This window comes from Stegostoma tigrinum, chromosome 17 (genome assembly GCF_030684315.1).
Source record: "Stegostoma tigrinum isolate sSteTig4 chromosome 17, sSteTig4.hap1, whole genome shotgun sequence".
NCBI classification, from domain to species: Eukaryota; Metazoa; Chordata; class Chondrichthyes; order Orectolobiformes; family Stegostomatidae; genus Stegostoma; species Stegostoma tigrinum.
In genome coordinates this window covers 32,656,666-32,675,414 of record NC_081370.1, presented here as the reverse complement: position 1 = coordinate 32,675,414, position 18,749 = coordinate 32,656,666, and the positions used below count along the sequence as shown (strand labels likewise).

At 41.8% G+C, this 18,749-nt stretch overlaps 1 protein-coding gene across 13 annotated transcripts in view; it reads left to right on the top strand.

Annotated features, from left to right (window-relative positions):
• sox6 (SRY-box transcription factor 6) overlaps positions 1-18,749 on the top strand; it is a 624,359-nt gene that overhangs the window by 505,486 nt on the left and 100,124 nt on the right. For all 13 annotated transcript variants that reach the window (XM_048545909.1, XM_059652056.1, XM_059652052.1 and 10 more), the window contains one exon: positions 10,757-10,836. In XM_048545909.1, the coding sequence (XP_048401866.1) occupies positions 10,757-10,836 (80 nt within the window). The remainder of the gene's footprint in view (positions 1-10,756; positions 10,837-18,749) is intronic.

Here is an 18,749-nt window from a genome sequence, read left to right as displayed (position 1 = left end):
CACTATATGTAGTAAATTTATGTGCATCAATTTTTAAAATTAAACACCACAAGTAAATTATAAATTCATGCCAGTACAAATGTATAGAGATATTCATATTATGAATATTAATACTATATTCAACATGCTTATTTGAAATATTCTAATATTTGTTACAAAATTCTCACCGTTTTTTGGGAAGCTAATACTTTGTTCAATATTAATCAAACAAAATGGACAATAAAATGTTATTTATATAGCCTAATCTAATAGCCACGTTCCTTGTGCTCGTGCCATGGCTCCACATGTGGAAGCTAGCTCAGTTGTGTGGTGTTATGCAAGTGGTATGGATGTTTCTGGCTTTTTGTTTATGTAGCCTCAGTCATGATATTGGGTGTGAGTAATATGCATTTGGACTATCCTGCAGACCATCTGGAGGACCTTTGCAGGCTTCCTGTGGCCCAGAGACTACAGTTTGAGAATCATTAATCTATAAGACCACAGTTTGAATGCTGCATCTAGTTCTGAACCACCTTTCTGGATGAAAGGGTAGAATGATCAAGGGGCGTAGCCCAGATTTACTAGAAAGCAACTTGATATGAAGTCATCTAAGTATAAAGAAATACTTGCAAAATCAAATAGACAAAAGTGAGGAATTATTTGATATGGTTGTTTGAAATTATAGATTCAGTCATAGAGATATACAGCACAGAAACAGACATTTGGTCCAACTTGTCTATGCCAACCAAATATCCCGTATAAATCTAGTCCCAGTTGCTAGCATTTGGCCCATATGCCTCTAAACCCTTCCTATTCATATACCCACCCAGATGCCTTTAAAATGTTGTGATTGTACCAGCCTCCACCACTTCCTCTGAGACTTCATTCCATACACGCACCACTCTGCATGGAAAATGTTGTCCCTCAGATCCCTCTTATATCTTTCCCCTTAAACCTACACCCTGGGGGGTGGAAAAGAACCCTTGTCTACTCACCCTATCCATGCCTCTCATGATTTTATAAACCTCTACAACGTCACTCCTCAGCCTTTGATGCTCCAGGGAAAATAGCTCCAGCTTATTTCGCCTCTCCCTGTAGCTCAAACCCTCCAACCCTAGCAACATGCTCACAAATCTCTTCTGAACCCTTTCTAGTTTCACAATATCTTTCCTGTAGGAAGGACACCGGGACTGCACGTAGTACTCCAGTGGTGGTCTAACCAATGTCCAGTATAGTCGCAACATGACCTCTCAACTCCAATATTCAGTACACTGATGAATTAAGGCAAGCACACCAAACGCCTTCTTCACTATTCTATCTACCTGTGACTCCACGTTCAAGGAACTATGAACTTACACTCCAAGGTCTCTTTATTCAGCAACACTCTCCAAGACCATACCATTAAGTGTATAAAGTCTTGTCCTGATTTGCCTTTCCAAAATGCAGCACCTCACATTTCTCTAAATTAAACTCTATCTGCCACTCGTCAGCCCACTGGCCCATCTGATCAAGATCACATTGTACTCTGAGGTAACCTTCTCTGCTGTCCACTACAGCTCCAATTTTAGTGTCACCTGCAAACTTACTCACCATGCCTCTTGTGCTCACATCCAAATCATTTATGTAAATGACAAAAAAGCAGTGGACGCAGCACCAATCCTTATGACATATAAAGGATTGATGGAATAGAGTGATTGGAAACCAATGTTTGCAGAGTTTATGAATCGAGAAGAAAGCACGTAGATTATCAGATATTGAACAATGAGAGCAGATAAGAAACATTCTCATATTAGTGGAAGACTGTGATATGTGCCACTTGTGTCAGTATTTGGAAAAGAATGATGTCGGTATTAGGTAATCAGTTAGAGAGGTGATTGAAAGATAAGCACATAAAGGATATTGGATCAAGCCTAACCAATACTTACGTTGAAGGTAAGCACCAACACAAGTTGTTCTGAAGGAGGGTCCCGATCCGAAACATCAACTTTCCTGCTCCTCTGATGCTGTGTTCCTGCAGCTCCACACTGTTGTCTTAACTAGTCTAAGAACCCAGCCAAATATTGTTAACCAAATTGCCAAGCAGGTCCAATGCCAGACGTTAAAACCCAAGAACATTATGTGTGATGCTGAGTTCTTAGACCCTAGTTAAGTCAAACAGGCAGCATCTCACATAATGTACTTAAGAGTTTAACGTCTGGCATTGGCCCTGCTTGGAAATTTGGTTAACAATATTTTGCTGGGTTCTTAGACTCATCTTGGTGTGGATTAGGCATAAAAGCAGGCTGCATCCTGGTATTCTTTTCCTTGCTTCAAGGCTCATAGAAGGCACTACAATGAGGGAAGCTCTTCAGTCTGCCAGACCAAGGGCTTCTATTTAAGTCACAAAGTCAATAATCTGAATTCCTGCATGTGACTGACTGACTGGAGTGTAGGAAGAATATAGATTATGGCAAACAAATTCTCTGGTGGCGTAAAAAGCATTGGTCTCCAAATCCACGTCCCTGTAACTAAGATAACAAAGTGTGGAGCTGGATGAACACAGCAGGCCAAGCAGCATCTCAGGAGCACAAAAGCTGATGTTTCAGGCCTTGAGCCTTCATCAGAGAGGGGGATGGGGAGAGGGTTCTGAAATAAATAGGGAGAGAGGGGGAGGCGAACCGAAGATGGAGAGAAAAGAAGATAGGTAGAGGGGAGAGTATAGGTGAGGAGGTAGGGAGGGGATAGGTCAGTCCAGGGAAGATGGACATGTCAAGGAGGCAGGATGAGGTAGTAGGTAGGAAATGGAGGTGCGGCTTGAGGCGGGAGGAAGAGATGAGTGAGAGGAAGAACAGGTTAGGGAAGCGGAGACAGGCTGGGCTGGTTTTGAGATGCAGTGGGGGACGGGGACAAGCTGGGCTGGTTTTGGGATGCAGTGGGGGAAGGGGAGATTTTGAAGCTGGTGAAGTCCACGTTGATACCATTGGGCTGCAGCGTTCCCAAGCAGAATATGAGTTGCTGTTCCTTCAATCTTCGGGTGGCATCATTGTGGCACAGCAGGAGGCCCATGATGGACATGTCGTCTGAGGAATGGGAGGGGGAGTTAAAATGGTTCGCGACTGGGAGGTGCAGTTGTTTGAAGTATTGGTGTGGGTAGACTGAAAGCAGGTTTTGCCCATGGTTATGTCTGGAAACACAATGACATTAAATGGAAACGAAAATTAAACTCTGCTGCCATTGTCCTTAACATCCTGCTGTATGGCTCAGAATATTTGGTCTGCTGTCGGTGCCACACCAAAGCTCTGGTATGCTTTCATGAACCGTATATGAGGAACATAATGTGAAATCAATGGTAGAACAAAATCACATATCCTCCATTGTGCTGGGAGAGCCATCGTGGAGACCACCTTCCAGGAAATTTAACTTAGATGGACATGCATCTAAATGATGACTCTCCAAGTATTTTTTTGTGTGGGAATTACCTGATTGCAAACAACACCAAACTGATGCAGAACAAATGATACAAGGGGACCCTAAACAGGAAGCCTGAGAACCTGTGCATGGCAGATCATCATTCTTAGAAAACCATTGCAGCTGACCAGCCCAGATGGAGGCAAACTCTGAAGTTTCATTGAGAATGTTTCGAAGATCATCTCCACTAACCTCCCACGTGACATCCCCAGAGAAGACCAGAGATGATGCAACTGCAGAAACAACCTCAAGCACCAATATTATGAATTGGAGTTCTGTGGAAATCCGTGCTGATCTGCATCGGGTTCTTCAGTTATGAGACGATCCACAGAAGACAATTAAGTTACACACAGTTTGGACGTTCTTGAATAACAGAGTCTATTACCAAAGAATTTGAGCTGGTGTGCAAATCGTAGCATTAAAATTAGTCTCAGCATTCCTGATGAGGAAGGGGAGTATTCATATGGAAAACTTGCTCCTGGTTGACCTCCACTGACCCAATTTGAAAAGTGGGTGTGCTTGTATTTTGGATGAGGACACAGTGTGATAGCCCCATTTTTAGTAGCCAGTTGCCAGTTAGTGTTTCAAGCTACATGTGAAGATTGGCCATTTAGCTGTTGCTGGTATTGTGTGCAGTTTCAGTGGAACCATATCTCATTATTAAAAGACATTGACAAAGTTAGGAAATGAGAAATAACTCATTGTACACATACATATTCTAAAAGGTGTATGACCTTCATTACTCTGGTTCCCATGTCTTATCACAGACTAAGATTCCCTTCATATTGTAGCATGCAATAGACAGAGAATGTGAACAGAATCACAGCCAGACAACCTGTACTGTTCTACACCTGATGGAGTCAGTATTCTGCCATACCTACAGCATGCCTCACTCTCTGTGACATTTTTTTCTGTCTTAATAATTTTCTTCTCTGGTTTGGCAAGTTACTTGTTGTTAAACAACTTTGTGGGTAAACAATATGAGAATGCAGGCACATTATTAATGCAACAACTTTCAGACTAATATCATTTGAGTGCCTGTCAGAAACAGTTTTAACAAGGGTGAATTAAAACTTGGGAATATTAACTAAGTATAAATCAAACATTGGTTTTACTTTATAAAATCGATTGAGAAGCAAATGACTCTGAAGTCCTGGTGATGGTTATATTCTGGCTCATTCGATGAAATGATAGTTAATCAGGCATCTTTGTTGTGAAGACATATAGCTACAGGAGGTTTGGAACAAGCTAATGATTGAAAAGGCATAAATCTTCCAAATTGAATATTGAAATATTTCCAATTTGTTTTAAAAGAACAGACTATTTTGCCTATGGTAACCCAACTTGGTAAAGCACAGTGGCTTTGACAAGTTAGCACAAACCTTAACTTTTGTTTTTCACTTCCTGCCCGTCCATTTTTTTGCTTGTTTCTTCCATTTGTTCTCCATCCTCGCCCTCATTCCTCCGATCAAGATTTTATTCACAACTTCTTTCTTTCCTTCATATACCCTGACACAACTTTTCTACATTATGTTTTTAAAAATTCCTTTTTTAGTTTGATTTTCCATTTTCTTTCACTTAATATTACTTTTTAAAACCCTCTGACTCTTTACTGTTTGCCTTTCTAAAAAAGAAGTTTTATATAATGCAATGGCATAATTTACAGAACAGAAATAAATGTGTACCACTGCTGTTTGATATTGTGGTTAAGAATGCATTGACGTTTTTTTTACAGCTTCAATAGCAAGCTTACCCTTTTCAAAAGGTAAAACATTCCATAGTTATGATTCTTTTTACACGAGATCCCTAATTCACTCATTGCATCATTGGCAAATTGTATTTGACAGAAGAAAAATCCACTTCAAAAAGCAAAGGGAACAGTAAGGTCAGCAATCTTGAAATTGATTCTCTGCGGTGTGAGGTGGTTTGCAATGTTGGGTGTGTGGGACAGAGGCCGTGAGTGAAGACGTGAGCTGCAATGTTCTGGGTGATTCAAAGCTGTGGAAGCTAAAAATGGAAAGATTGGCAAATCAGGCAGGTAAAATCAAGTTTAAGAAAATAAAGGCACTGATTAACACTTCAATGGCAGAAGCAAATAGAGAGGGCAGGTGTGCCTAAAAATTTCAGACGTGAAACTAAATGGTAACCGTTTGGAAATTGGGAGGTTCATCAGTTAGAATTAAGTTTATGTGACTCTAGGCTGAAGCTGTGGCAACTGTTGGCAAGTTAAAGGAAATAGAATTGGCTCAGTAATGCCACTACTGAAATTCTTGTTGTGCACTAATAGCGTCCTTATCTGTGAATCAGGAGGTCCAGTTTCAAATCCAGTGTAATAGCATCTCTGGGTAGGTTGATTTGAAAATATCTGCTGCCACTATTGACTCAGCTGGCCCAGTCCGCAAGGACAGGGCTATGAGACTGGGTGTAAAGCTGTTGGTGAGATAAACAACATTAAAAAAAAGGACCTCATCCTCACCAATCTATTTGAAACAGGAATTATGCATTTGATGAGATGGTTGGGGGGGAGTGGTTAAAAAAAGTTTCAGTTATGCCATTAAGCTGGAGGAAACGTTAAGGACTAGAACAGAAAATGCTGGACGAGCTCAGCATGTCTGGCAGCATCTGTGGAGAAAGATCAGAGTTAACGTTTTGCATTGACTGACTCTTCCTCAGGAGGGAATGTTAACTTTATCAACACATAGAAACCAAAGCAGTTCAAAGGAATAACTTAGCCCAACAGCCCCTTGCCTAATTTTGCACTCATTAATTTTAATAGCGTGTTAAATATGGGAAGGGAGTGGGGTTGTTTATATCAAAAAAGACCTGACCTAAATTAATCTATTTTCTACCAGGCATATTAGGCTAAAATAACCCCCATGACATCACTGTCTGAAGCAAATGAACCTCCCTTGTTTATTCTGCGCTGAGAATGTGGTAAAGCCATCAAAAGCTTTTCCCATATTGAAGGCACTGAATTGCACTGCTGTGCGGCTTGGACAACTTAATAGGTCAATGGCATGGAAGTACACCTCGAGCCATTAAATGCAGAGATGGGAAATGGGAATGCTGGAATTTTGTAACAAGGGAGTAAATGCTGGAAATTAACAGTAAGCCAAATAGCAACGAGGGATGGATTAGTTAACATTTAGACTACTTTTTGTATTTTAATAAAGCACCTAAATACTAAATTTTCTTTCTCTTGACCGACCGCTGTGCATTTCCAGTGACTATGACAAGGAGCCCTAAAGTGTAGGCAATAAAGTTTCAAGAATCTAGGCACTAGCACAGATACCACTTGTTCTTAAGGCTAAGACACTCTTTGCAACAATCTATTCTGTGCCTTGAAAATGCAGGGGCAATGGTGTTGCATGATGAGAGCAGAAGTATAGAAGCTTGCTAGAACATGCTGGTGTTCTACAAACAAATTAAATGGAAATTGTTCCTCGCACAAGCATTCTCAATCCAAACAAACAAATTTGAAAACGATTGCTACAGCATGTCTGTTGACTCCATGCCAAGGATCAGCAGAGTAGAAGGTGAATTCAAAGCAAACTAACAATATTTTATAGTAATTATTGGAACAGAGAAGGCAATAAATTTTGCCAGTGGTTTGCTTGATAAGTGTACTGATCATTACAGAAGCCAAACCAGACAAACCTGTCCTCAGTTTGTGCTAAAACAGCTGACATCAGCCAAACTGAGTGAAAATAATAGAGCTGCCTCAAGATTGAACTTTCTAATCATGTTCCTACTTTTGTAAAACAGCAACAGGAATAGTTCAAATGGCCTGTGCTATGGAACCAAGGAGAAACGCAACAAGAATTCCTACTCTTTATTGTGATTCAATAATCCCATACCTAAAAAGTGTTTTAGAGACGATTTCGGATGAGTGTAGTTTTGGGGTGACAGCAATGCTGTCTACAACATAATAGCTTGCCTGCAGTCATAGCCAAAGCTTGCAGAGTGAAGATTAGTGATAATGGGGAATGCAGATGCTGGAGAATCCAAGGTAACAAAGTGCAGAGCTGGATGAACACAGCAGGCCAAGCAGCATCTCAGGAGCACAAAAGCTGACGTTTCAGGCATAGACCTTTCATCAGAGAAGATTAGATGAGTTTCCAACAGACGTTCCGAACACTTGGAACTATACACAAGCATCTTCAGGAGCAGGGAAAAGAAAATCCAGGCCAATAAAAGAGCCAAAATAAGCTTTTTCTTTTGAAGCATTCTTCTATACTTGAAAGTTGAAAGATATTCATGATCCAACACGATCATGTGGAAAACACGGGTGCCTCTCTGTATTGACTGCCTCAGGTTTGTGAAGTGTACAGACTAGAAGTTCCCTTTATTTGCCCTTCCCTGACAGTACAATGTATTCTATCATCTGGTGCAAAATAACAAGTCACAATGCAAAATCGCTTGAACACGAACCACAATTTTTCTTAATTGAATTTGCTTCAGGTAACCACTGTAACAATTTGTTTTACAATGAACCTTTTTAAATAGAAATAAAAATAACACGTTTGAGCAGCTGAGGGAAACATTCCAGCCTCAGGTGAGTTCTGAAACACAAAAGGGTGTGGTACGCAACAGTTCACCATGAAAGACAAGGCCAACAACTGCAGATATCCGGCAGCTTCTAAGTGCAGTAACACCACAGCTGTAAAGCATTGCTGGAGGGGATTTTCAGATTGAGATTTTAATGAGTTGGACATGGAAAAAAAATTCAGTACACATAAAACTAAGTTCCCCCTTTTCTTCCCTATCTGCCACTGCTCACCCCATATTACATCATCGCTGGTCTAGTTTGTTCTTAAAAAAACTCAAACTAACAAAGCTGACTGATAAAACAACAATACAAAATTATCACTTAAATTGTCCTAAGAGAAAAGCTAATCTTCTAAAGTACCGTACCACAAGACACCAAAGCGAGGTAGTACTGGAAATGCAGCGGAACAGGGCTTTGTAAGCAGCCAGGAGAGAGATATTTATGAAGCGTGTATGTTCTCACAGTGGTGCATCATGGATTGATGAGATGCAGATTTGTCTCTGTGTGTGTATTTGATTCATTGAGTCATGAGACATGGAGCTTGATTGAAAATGCATGTGTGAGAAAAGCAGTGTCCAACATGCAGAGGTTTTTACTTTCCCCATTGGCCTTGCTCTTTAAAATATTGAATTCCATTTTTCGGAGTTACAGGCCTGAATATTTCACTTTATTGCATGTCCCCTTATCAATAAAAAATAACAATAGTAACTGGTAATTGAACTTGATGCAAACTGAATGAAGTATGAAACAGTTCAATGAGCCAGAAGTATTCTTCTGAATCATAAACTTTACCAAAATGCTGTCATAACCATTGTCCTTTTTAATTGATCAACCATCTTGGTCATCACTTTTCCCCTGCATTTTTAAGCTGGGAAAGCAAACTAGTTCTCTTTTCTGATATCAATGGTTTACGATTTGGCAAGACCTTTTTCCCAGTGAGACTGAGTAATAGCATTGAAATTCCCTCATATTATTTGACAATATTCTTCCATAACACATTGTTTTAAAGTAATGGCACCTTACTATTTGAATTTAAACTGACCAAATTGGTAATTTCCAACAGCTTCATGACAACAAAAACTATACTTATGACATGTAAATGCAATAAAAGTCCACAGCACTTCACACAAGTATTATAAAGCAAAGTTTGACACTGAAGTACAAAAGCAGATATCAGGGAAGATATTTCTAAGAATGCTTCTTTCATAATTGAATAATTTTAAGGTGGAATAAACATAGTAACCATACTTAGATATCAGCTGACCCATACTCCAGTTACTATTACATTTGTGATTGAGTAGAGAAAGTGGTACTGTCATGAAAACACCCTCCCTAACATTGTCAGTCATACAAACATCACAAGACGCATGAACGAAGTCATTCATTTTCATCAATTTGGTCTTTCTGAAATGATTCATTAAAAAAAACTGGCAAGCTCAGCCTGTACATTCTGTTGGAGACTAAGGTTTTGATTTAGTCTTTTTTCCAAAAATCCACGACTTTGAAGATGTATCTATATCATCTTTGATATGCCAATGAAGTTCCATCAAGCGTTAAACTTAAATGGTCACTTCCAACGCGGAAGCACAAGTAAATGGATTATTAGTTTGTTCATCTCAGCCCTGTGTAAGAATTATCTTAGAATCAACTTAATGTTCCCCTTTATTGCCAGCTTTGACATTGCATCGGCTTTGTCCCCATGATGTTTGATTTATTTTTCTATCAGAGTTTGCTTTTGGATCAGTGGATGTTTGTGCGTTGTTGGTTTGTTTTGATGTTTTCTTTCAGTTCCGAACTTCAATCAATGATATTACCTATCACTATCATTTCAAACTTCCATTTCTAATTCGTATACTTTCCTTGTTGCACATTAATTAGAAAACCATTTGGAAAGGAGGATATAGCATGTTTTCTTCCCCACAGGATCATTAACTCTTATTAGTCATTGAAATCTTGTTGTGGTTAGCTGTTTTCACAAGGAAATGCAGCACCAGAAACCAATGAATTACATGACAAAAATGCTATTCTTCACCTAAGTATGCAATGTGCCTTTACACAAGGGACATGGGTAGTTCATTTCTGATGTGCTTATGGATAAGTCTGCTCCCTGGCTTGAAGAGCTCACTTGAAAGGAGTAGGCAGAACTTCTGCAGAACAACTGTGATAGCAGCTCAACAAATTTATACTTACTTCATTTACCTCTGCAAAAATAATATTAATGTGTTGGTTTGAGGACCTACTGTTAATCCATTTTTATCTTGCAAATGACTATGAAAAAATCGTACTACGTACAAAATATATCTTATTTATAAAAAAATAGTGTTTATGAATTTAAAAGTTTGATTGGCGTATATTTATTCTGATATGCCAGAATTGACAATCATCTCGAGCATTGTTAATAGTTTACGTTGAGGTTGATTGACACCATTTAGGGCTGTTTATGAGATTTGCTTCAGTAACTTATTTTGTTGGAATTAAAGCGCACTGGCAAGAGCCTTGTGAGGCAACTAATTTATGTGCGTGTAAACCTTTTTTCTCTTTAGCATGAAAAGAACAGACCCGTTCTAATTTGTTCTCTTTTTTTTCATCAGTTTGCCTACAAACCATCTGTGAACAAAAGTTCCAAATCTACACGGCATGTTTCTGCCCAGCTGAGGCTTTTGTTCGGGCAGATGTTTGGGCTCAGTGGTGGAAAAGCAGCAGTAAAGGTTCTGTTGGCACATGTTTGCTGCCATTCTTCACTTATTGTCTGAACCTGTGTGCATTGTTCTTCATCGACAGGTGATAGCTACCCTGTGCAGCTCATTCCGTCGACAATGGCAGCTGCAGCTGCGTCTGGACTCAGCCCACTACAGCTCCAGGTATGTGCCACAACAAAGAATTCTGGGATAGGAGCCAAAACATTGTACTGAATACCAGTCCGATCACTTGAGATATTTTTCCCTCTATCTACAATGAAGCATACTTAACACTTTAAGTCCTGAATAAACAGCAACATGGAAAAATATTGTATCAAATATTTTACAACAAAATAACAGCTCCTAATTCAGGGATTTGCATTGTGGCTCAGTGCATTGCAGCTCCTTACATTTTATGTCTGCTGCTTGTCTCCTAAATGCTAATTGATTGCATGGGGTGGACCCTGACTGTAAATTCCAAAGCACAAATTATGCGCCAGGTTTATAACGTGCAGTGTCACTGGGTCTACAAAACTACTGTGTTAGGATACGATGATCCTTATGGTAATATTGAAGTCCCAGAGTTTACTTTTTGTCTGCGTATAGCTTTGTCCAGCTCTGCATGCACTTATATCCAATGTACTATTGAGAGAGTGCTGCATGGTCAGAGGAGCTGTTTTTTCAAATGAGATGATAAACCAAGATCTGTAAAATTCCTTCCCGTTGTCCTTGACAACATTTATTCTTTTCAACTGACCCTCCCAAAGCTGGTTATTTGCTAATTAATCTGTTTGTGGGACCTTTTGAGTGCAAAATGGCTATGTTTCCATACAAAACAATAGTGACGTCACTTGAAAAATACATCATTGACAGTGTAGTGCTATTGAATGTCCTGAGGATATGAAGGGTATTATGTAAAAGCAAGCTATTTTTGTTGTTGTGTGTGTCTGAGTGTATACTTACCTTTATTAAGGTGTGATCTTTCTCAGTTTATACTACTAGTGGGAAACCTTTCCCATAAGTTACACATTAAGAGAGTATAGGTAGTTGGAGTGGGGGGGGGGGTTGGGGTCGGGGGTTAGCGAGGGGCTAGGTCAGTCCGGGAAGGACGGACAGGTCGAGGGAGCGGAATGAGGTTAGTAGGTAGGAAATGGAGGTGCGGTTTGAGGTGGGAGGAGGGGATAGGTGAGAGGAAGAACAGGTTAGGGAGGCGTGGATGAGGTGGGCCTGTTTTGGGATGCAGTGGGGGGAGGGGAGATTTTGAGGCTTGTGAAATCTACATTGATACCATTGGACTGCTCATTCCAGCAGTTATTACTGGATACCAAGACAATCAAGAACTGCGGTATTTTTCTTCTGTAGCCCTGGATCCCCAGGCAGTTGAGATGTAGCAGCTTTGGTGAGATCAAGTGACAGAAAAGCAAGATAACAAAGTGTGGAGCTGGATGAACACAGCAGGTCAAGCAGCATCTTAGGAGCACAAAAGATGACGTTTCGGGCCTAGACTTTTCATCAGAAAAGGGGGAAGAGGGAGAGGGTTCTGGAATAAATAGGGAGAGAGGGGGAGGTGGACCGAAGATGGATAGAGGAGAAGATAGGTGGAGAGGAGAGTATAGGTGGGGAGGTAGGGAGGGGATAAATCAGTCCGGGGAGGACAGACAGGTCAAGGGGGTGGGATGAGGTTAGTAGGTAGGAAATGGAGGTGCGGCTTGAGGTGGGAGGAGGGGATAGGTGAGAAGACGAACAGGTTAGGGAGGCGAGGACGAGCTGGGCTGGTTTTGGGATGCAGTGGCGGCAGGGGAGATTTTGAAGCTTGTGAAATCCACATCGATACCATTGGGCTGCAGGGTTCCCAAGCAGAATATGAATTGCTGTTCCTGCAACCTTCAGGTGGCATCATTGTGGCACTGCAGGAGGCCCAGGATGGACATGTCGTCTGAAGATTGGGAGGGGGAGTTAAAATGGTTCGCGACTGGGAGGTGCAGTTGTTTATTGCGAACCGAGCGGAGGTGTTCTGCAAAGCGGTCCCCAAGCCTCCGCTTGGTTTCCCCAATGTAGACAAGGCCACACCATGTACAGCAGATGCAGTATACCACATTGGTGGATGTGCAGGTGAACATCTGCTTGATGTGGAAAGTCATCTTGGGGCCTGGAATGGGGCTGAGGGAGGAGGTGTGGGGACAAGTGTAGCACTTCCTGCAGTTGCAGGGGAAAGTGCCGAGTGTGGTGGGATTGGAGGGGATTGTGGAGCGGACAAGGGAGTCCTGGAGAGAGTGGTCTCTTTGAATCTGCATTTGGAGCTATTATTTTAATGTACAATATAATAACCAGATCTATCCAAAGGGATGCTTAGACCATCTTATTCCAACAGGTGCAGGTAACGACAATCTGAAAGTATGTGTGTCATCTGCTGAAACCAGCATTTGGAAACTATTTGTACACGGGACCTCCTAACTTGTATAGCTCGAGCTAAACAACACAACCCAATGAGTCATTAGGAGCTTCACCCTGTATATTTTTTTTAAGATAACAAAATGTGAGGCTGGATGAACACAGCAGGCCAAGCAGCATCTTAGGAGCTCAAAAGCTGACGTTTCGGGCCTAGACCCTTCATCATTTGTCATTTTTTTTAACCTCACTTATCTGTAGAGTCGGTGGCCATTTTAATATTGCTGCAGTCTCCTTCCCCTCCCCCATTTCTGAAGAAGGGTCCAAACCCGAAACATCAGCTTTCCTGCTCCTCTGATACTGCTTGGCCTGCTGTGTTCATCCAACAATACACCTTGTTCTCTGAGATTCTCCAGCATTAGGAGTTCCCACTATCTCTTAATATTGATGCAGCTTTAATTGGAATCTTAGGAGAAGTTTACCCTTGAACCAGCAGTCTACTGGTTAATTTCTGGCCTCCTATTTGATGGGGCTCAATGACCTTGAAAAGGTGGGTGTTTAATTCTGACAACGTGGCGGGGGTGGGGGGGGTGGGGGGGTGGGGAGGACCGGAGAGTGGGGGGTGTGCAAAATTGACCCTGAAGCAGGCTCAGAGATGCTGTTCTACAATTCAAATTATAAACAACCAATACAAAAGCTCCTTTTGTGCAGTACTTATGTTCGGAGTCAGCATATTCCTCAGCGAGGCTGTTATATAGCAGACTCTCCTGATAACAAGTGAAGAGTCTACAGGTCCTATTGTCATGCTTGTTAATCAGATTTGTCTCTGAGATTTTTTTGCCACAATATTACAAGGAGAGAGAGGAGGAGTGTCTTCACTGACTGTCTTGTCTACCATTGTTAATTAAAAGCTTTAACCTCACATTTCGCCTTTGGGTACTAAACTGTTAATGTGGGAGTAAAAAGACTGAATACTGCCTATTTTCAACAAGGCTGATAGCGGCAGATAATGTTTAAGCATTAAAACTTTAAACGGCTAGAATTGTTACCAAACAAAGCAAACACTTTATGAAAAATGTGACATGTAACTTTTTTCCAGATACAGTAGTGTAATTTGTCCTTCACTGCTTATCGCTTAGAGCTTTAATGAGCCTTGGCAAGTCCTAACAATGCATGCAGCTGCAATACAAGCACCAACGGTTCCACCATCAGATCGGAATTCATGTACAGTATTTGAAAAGAGAAAGAAATAAATCGGGGTGGGGGGGGGGGGGGATAAAAAAAGAATGAAAGAGGAATGAGCAGATGCTGGTTAAAGAGTTGTCTTCCTAACTGTAAACAAAGTATATTTTGGATAATGACCTTTTGTGGTAATGTCGGGTGCTGGTCCAAAGCAGTACTGAAGCATTTCTCAACATGCCTCAGGGACAAAATAATGGTAGAGTGAAGGCCAAAGAATTCTATTTTTAGTGGAATAGCAGAACAGATGCAGTCATGAATAGTCATATATTTGAAGGAAGGACGAGAGGCTTTAAACATTAATTTAGATAATGTATTTATTTAACCCTGGGAACAATTCCGAAACTATAATTCTGAGGGCATCACATGTATTTGACCTTTTAAATGAAGGGGAAACAACTGACGAGAATTTTACGGTATTGTACTTACAGCAGACTTTAGTGTTTCCTCATTTGTTCAAAAAGTTACAGATGTGCCCAAATGCAAATCACTTTTCAGAATCTTATTCGGCCATTTCCTGATTCAGCAACAGCCGTGAAAAGTTAGTGGTGTTCCAATAGGAGATTTTTTTTGCTGCATTAGTTTAGTGTGGTCATCAACAGCTGACAGCCCAGAGCAACAGAGGCCAGTCAATGAATCCTAATGGGAAGCAGCAGCAACAAACAATGGCGATGTTGCTTGATTGGCTCGTTCAAGGTCAAGTGTGTAGATCCTGCTCCAAGTGTGTGAACAAAAGGAAAACCTGCAAAGGTGAAGGCAAAATAATTAATTTAAATCCCAAGACCTTGCGGATCATTTATTAAAGAGACTGATATGCAGTTAATTCTCTCCCAGACAGTTACCTTTAATGATTTGGCACAGCGAGATGAGTGCTTGAGCCTGAAAATGGCCCGTTTCCAAACTTGAGGTCAGGATGTGGGATTACCTTAAACTGGTCCCTCTGAGGCAGGCAACATGTACACTTCCTGCTGCCACCTTGTTTGTGTGAGAGGCACGGATAGGGTGGATAGCCAGAGACTGTTTCCCAGGGCGGAAATGACAATGATGAGGGGTTGTAATTTTAAGGTGATGTCAGAGGTAGGTTCTTTACACAGAGAGTGGTGGGTGCATGCAATGCGGTGCCAGTGGTGGAAATGGAGTCAGATACATTAGGGACATTTAAGCAACTCTTGGATAGGCACATGGATGATAGTAAAATCTATGGTATGCAGGGTAGTTTGATCTTAGACTAGGATAATAGGCTGGCACAATATCGTAGGCCAAAGGGCCTGTACTGTGCTGTACTGTTCTATGTTCTATGTATGGTTTGAATTCAGCTAGCAATGATCATCCCAGCTGACTGGCTGCCCATTTTGAGTCATGCAGCAAAATACGCTTGTTTCAGTGCCTTATAAGGTAGCCTGCACCTCATAAGGGGGAGTGACACTGATGGACAAAGCTGCTGCATAGTATCGAAAAAGACTTGAATAGATGGAAAAGCTTAGAAAATGGACAACAGGGAAGAGAGACAGCTCCAGATTTTCTGTTGCAGGCTGTAGGCCTTGCTAACAAGGTGATGTGAGCAGGTGACCATGAAGGCAAATTGTCAGAATCTGGCTGCAAAGAACTGACAGCATGTCTGAATAAGTTCAGTGATCTTGCAGCCAAGGTCAGTGAGTGCATGTTCAAAGGACATTCCCTGCAGATTGTACCAATAGCCTGTCTTGCTGCTCAATGCACAACTGTGCCATCATTCGTCCAACAGCAATCTCAAACAGTAAGGAGCCATATATGGCATTGGGTCATTCAATAACAACCTCATCCACCTACCAATGCTGAAAGCCTCTTGCTGCTTCCACATACCACCTGGCAAACACATTATCCGAACATAATTTACACAAGGCAAGATGAAACACCGTGGAAAGGAGCAGATAAGAATCAGTGAGTGTTACCAAACCTCCTCAGCCCCACAGATAAGCATGCATCTCTGCATGATACAGACAGTTGTTAGAAAGTTTTCGGGTATCACTGAAGACATTCAGATTGACATCATGTTCTTGTCTTCCGTGTATTCCCAACTTCCAACTCCCTTTCATCCTGCTACTTAGCTTGATGGCAGACGGAGTGACCCTAGATCATTACTTTCTACCTTACACCAATAACCAGCATACCGCCAACACCTCTTTTCTCAAAACCCAACTGCCACCTGAACACCTCATGCAGCATTATCCGAAAGGGCAACAACTATTCCTGGCACCTAGTGAAGCAAAACAATCATTTGACCTGACATTCACACCTGTCAACTCAAATATCAGCAGTATGTGCACATTGGAGGGTTGTATAGCATTGGGATCCACACATGATGAGTCACTAGCCATGAGTAGGCTGCAACCAAGGCAGGGGGAAAGTATAAGCTGATACAACAATAACTAATTCCACGTGTTGAGCTACAGGCTCCCAGCGATCATCCAGTGGCTTTCATAAACTGAAACGGCATCATTGCCTCAGTGTGTGACTGGTGAGTAACCATGGCCAATGAGTCCTGCAGGTGTGTGCGTGCTTCCCAATAACAAAGAAACCTACAGCACAGGAACAGGCCCTTCGGCCCTCCAACCCTGCACTGATCAAGATCTTCTGTCTAACCTGTCATCTCTTTTCTAACGACCTGTGTCCATTTGCTCCCTGCCCATCCATGTACCTGTCCTAATATATCTTAAGAGATGCCAGCATGTCTGCGTCTACCACCTCTGCTGGCAACGCGTTCCAGGCGCCCACCACCCTCTGTGTAAAGAACTTTCCACACATATCTCCCTTAAACTTTCCTCCTCTCACTTTGAACTCATGACCCCTAGTAATTGAGTCTCCCACCACTCTGGGAAAAAGCTTCTTGCTATCCACAAACGTTTGTGATTCGCCCATCCTCAATCACTATTAGGAGCCACAACCGTTTGCTCCCCTTCAGCAACTGCAGGAGTGGCTCCTGAGTGACAGAGGCTTTTCTTTTAAGCTCTGCCTCATTTCATCTGTTTGGAACCTTGAAAACCCAGCAGAGGAGAAATACAGTACCTCCCCCTGCTTTAACAAGGGCTAGAACAGACCTTTAAGCTGTTAAAGATTGTTGAGCTGCATGAAGCGCTCAGGTGGAGTACATTGGAATTTAGGAACAGGAGCAAACCATTCAGCCTCTTGAGCCTGTTCCACCATTCAATGTGATCATGGCTGATCTGTGGCCTGACTTCATAATCCTGCCATTGGCCCATATTAAATACTTTTGCTTAACAAAAATTTATCAATCTCCGATTTAAACTTAACAACTGATCTTTCACCAACTGCCATTTTGAAGAAAATTCCAAACTTCTGTCACTCTTTGTGTGTAGAAGTGCTTCCTATTATCCTCCTGAGGGGCAGCACGGTGGCACGGTGGTTAGCACTGCTGTCTCACAGTGCCAGGAACCCAGATTTGTTTCCAGCCTTCAGGGACTGTGTGGAGTTTGCACGTTCTCCCTGTGTGTGTGTGTGTGGTTTTCCTATGATTGCTCTGGGTTTCCTCCTACAGTCCAAAGATGTCCAGGGTATGTGGACTGGCCATGCTAAACTGCCTCATAGTTTCCAGGAATGTGCAGTTTACTTGGTTAGGCATGGGGTTAGGATTGGCGCTGCGTCTGGGTGGGATGGTCTTCAGAGTGTCGATGCGGACTTGATGGGCCAAATGGCCTCTATCCACACTGGGGATTGTATGGTTCAATGACTGGTTTAGAACCTAATTTCTGGATCATGCCATCTGGTTTTGGAATCCCCCACATATAGCAGAATATGTAATGCTATAACTATGGATGTTACTGATGGTTGATAGGGGTGAACACCATATGCTGCTTGCCAGCTAGGTTCCAAACTCTGATTTTGCAAAAGTTTGCCAAAACATAGAAACCTGCATAATTCAAAAGTAAACTCATAAAATAATTTCTTCCAGGCCCATGCAACAAATATTTTTTGTAGAAATCTGTTACATCCACTGGCACTCAATGAAGTACACACACCCTTAAATGCATGATTCAATTTGTATAAATTCCAACATAATGACCATTCAACATTGCCTTGGATGGTGTCCTCTGCCTTCCTTGGCATTGTAAGGGGTTCTTGTACGGATGCAGTTGTACCAGCTTTTGGACTCATCTGCCAGAGTCAAGGGGGATTCAGAAGAATGGAGGAAGAGTGATGCTGTACTCTCAGAGCACACTGAAACGACAAACCCACAGTATTTTGCTGGCATTCCTCCCCCTGCAATGGCTGGTACATAATAGTACCCCTCTGACTCCAGGAGGAGAAGGGACACCTGGAGATACACTGGGGTTCCTCATCCCCTGCTAGCCTTAACACTGCTATAAAGAATCCATGGTTCATGTGGTGGAGTGCAGATCTGAATGGATACCCGCCAGCTACCAACTCTTCCTCTGTTGGGATCCTAGACTTGCTAATCCCTGCTGCGGACT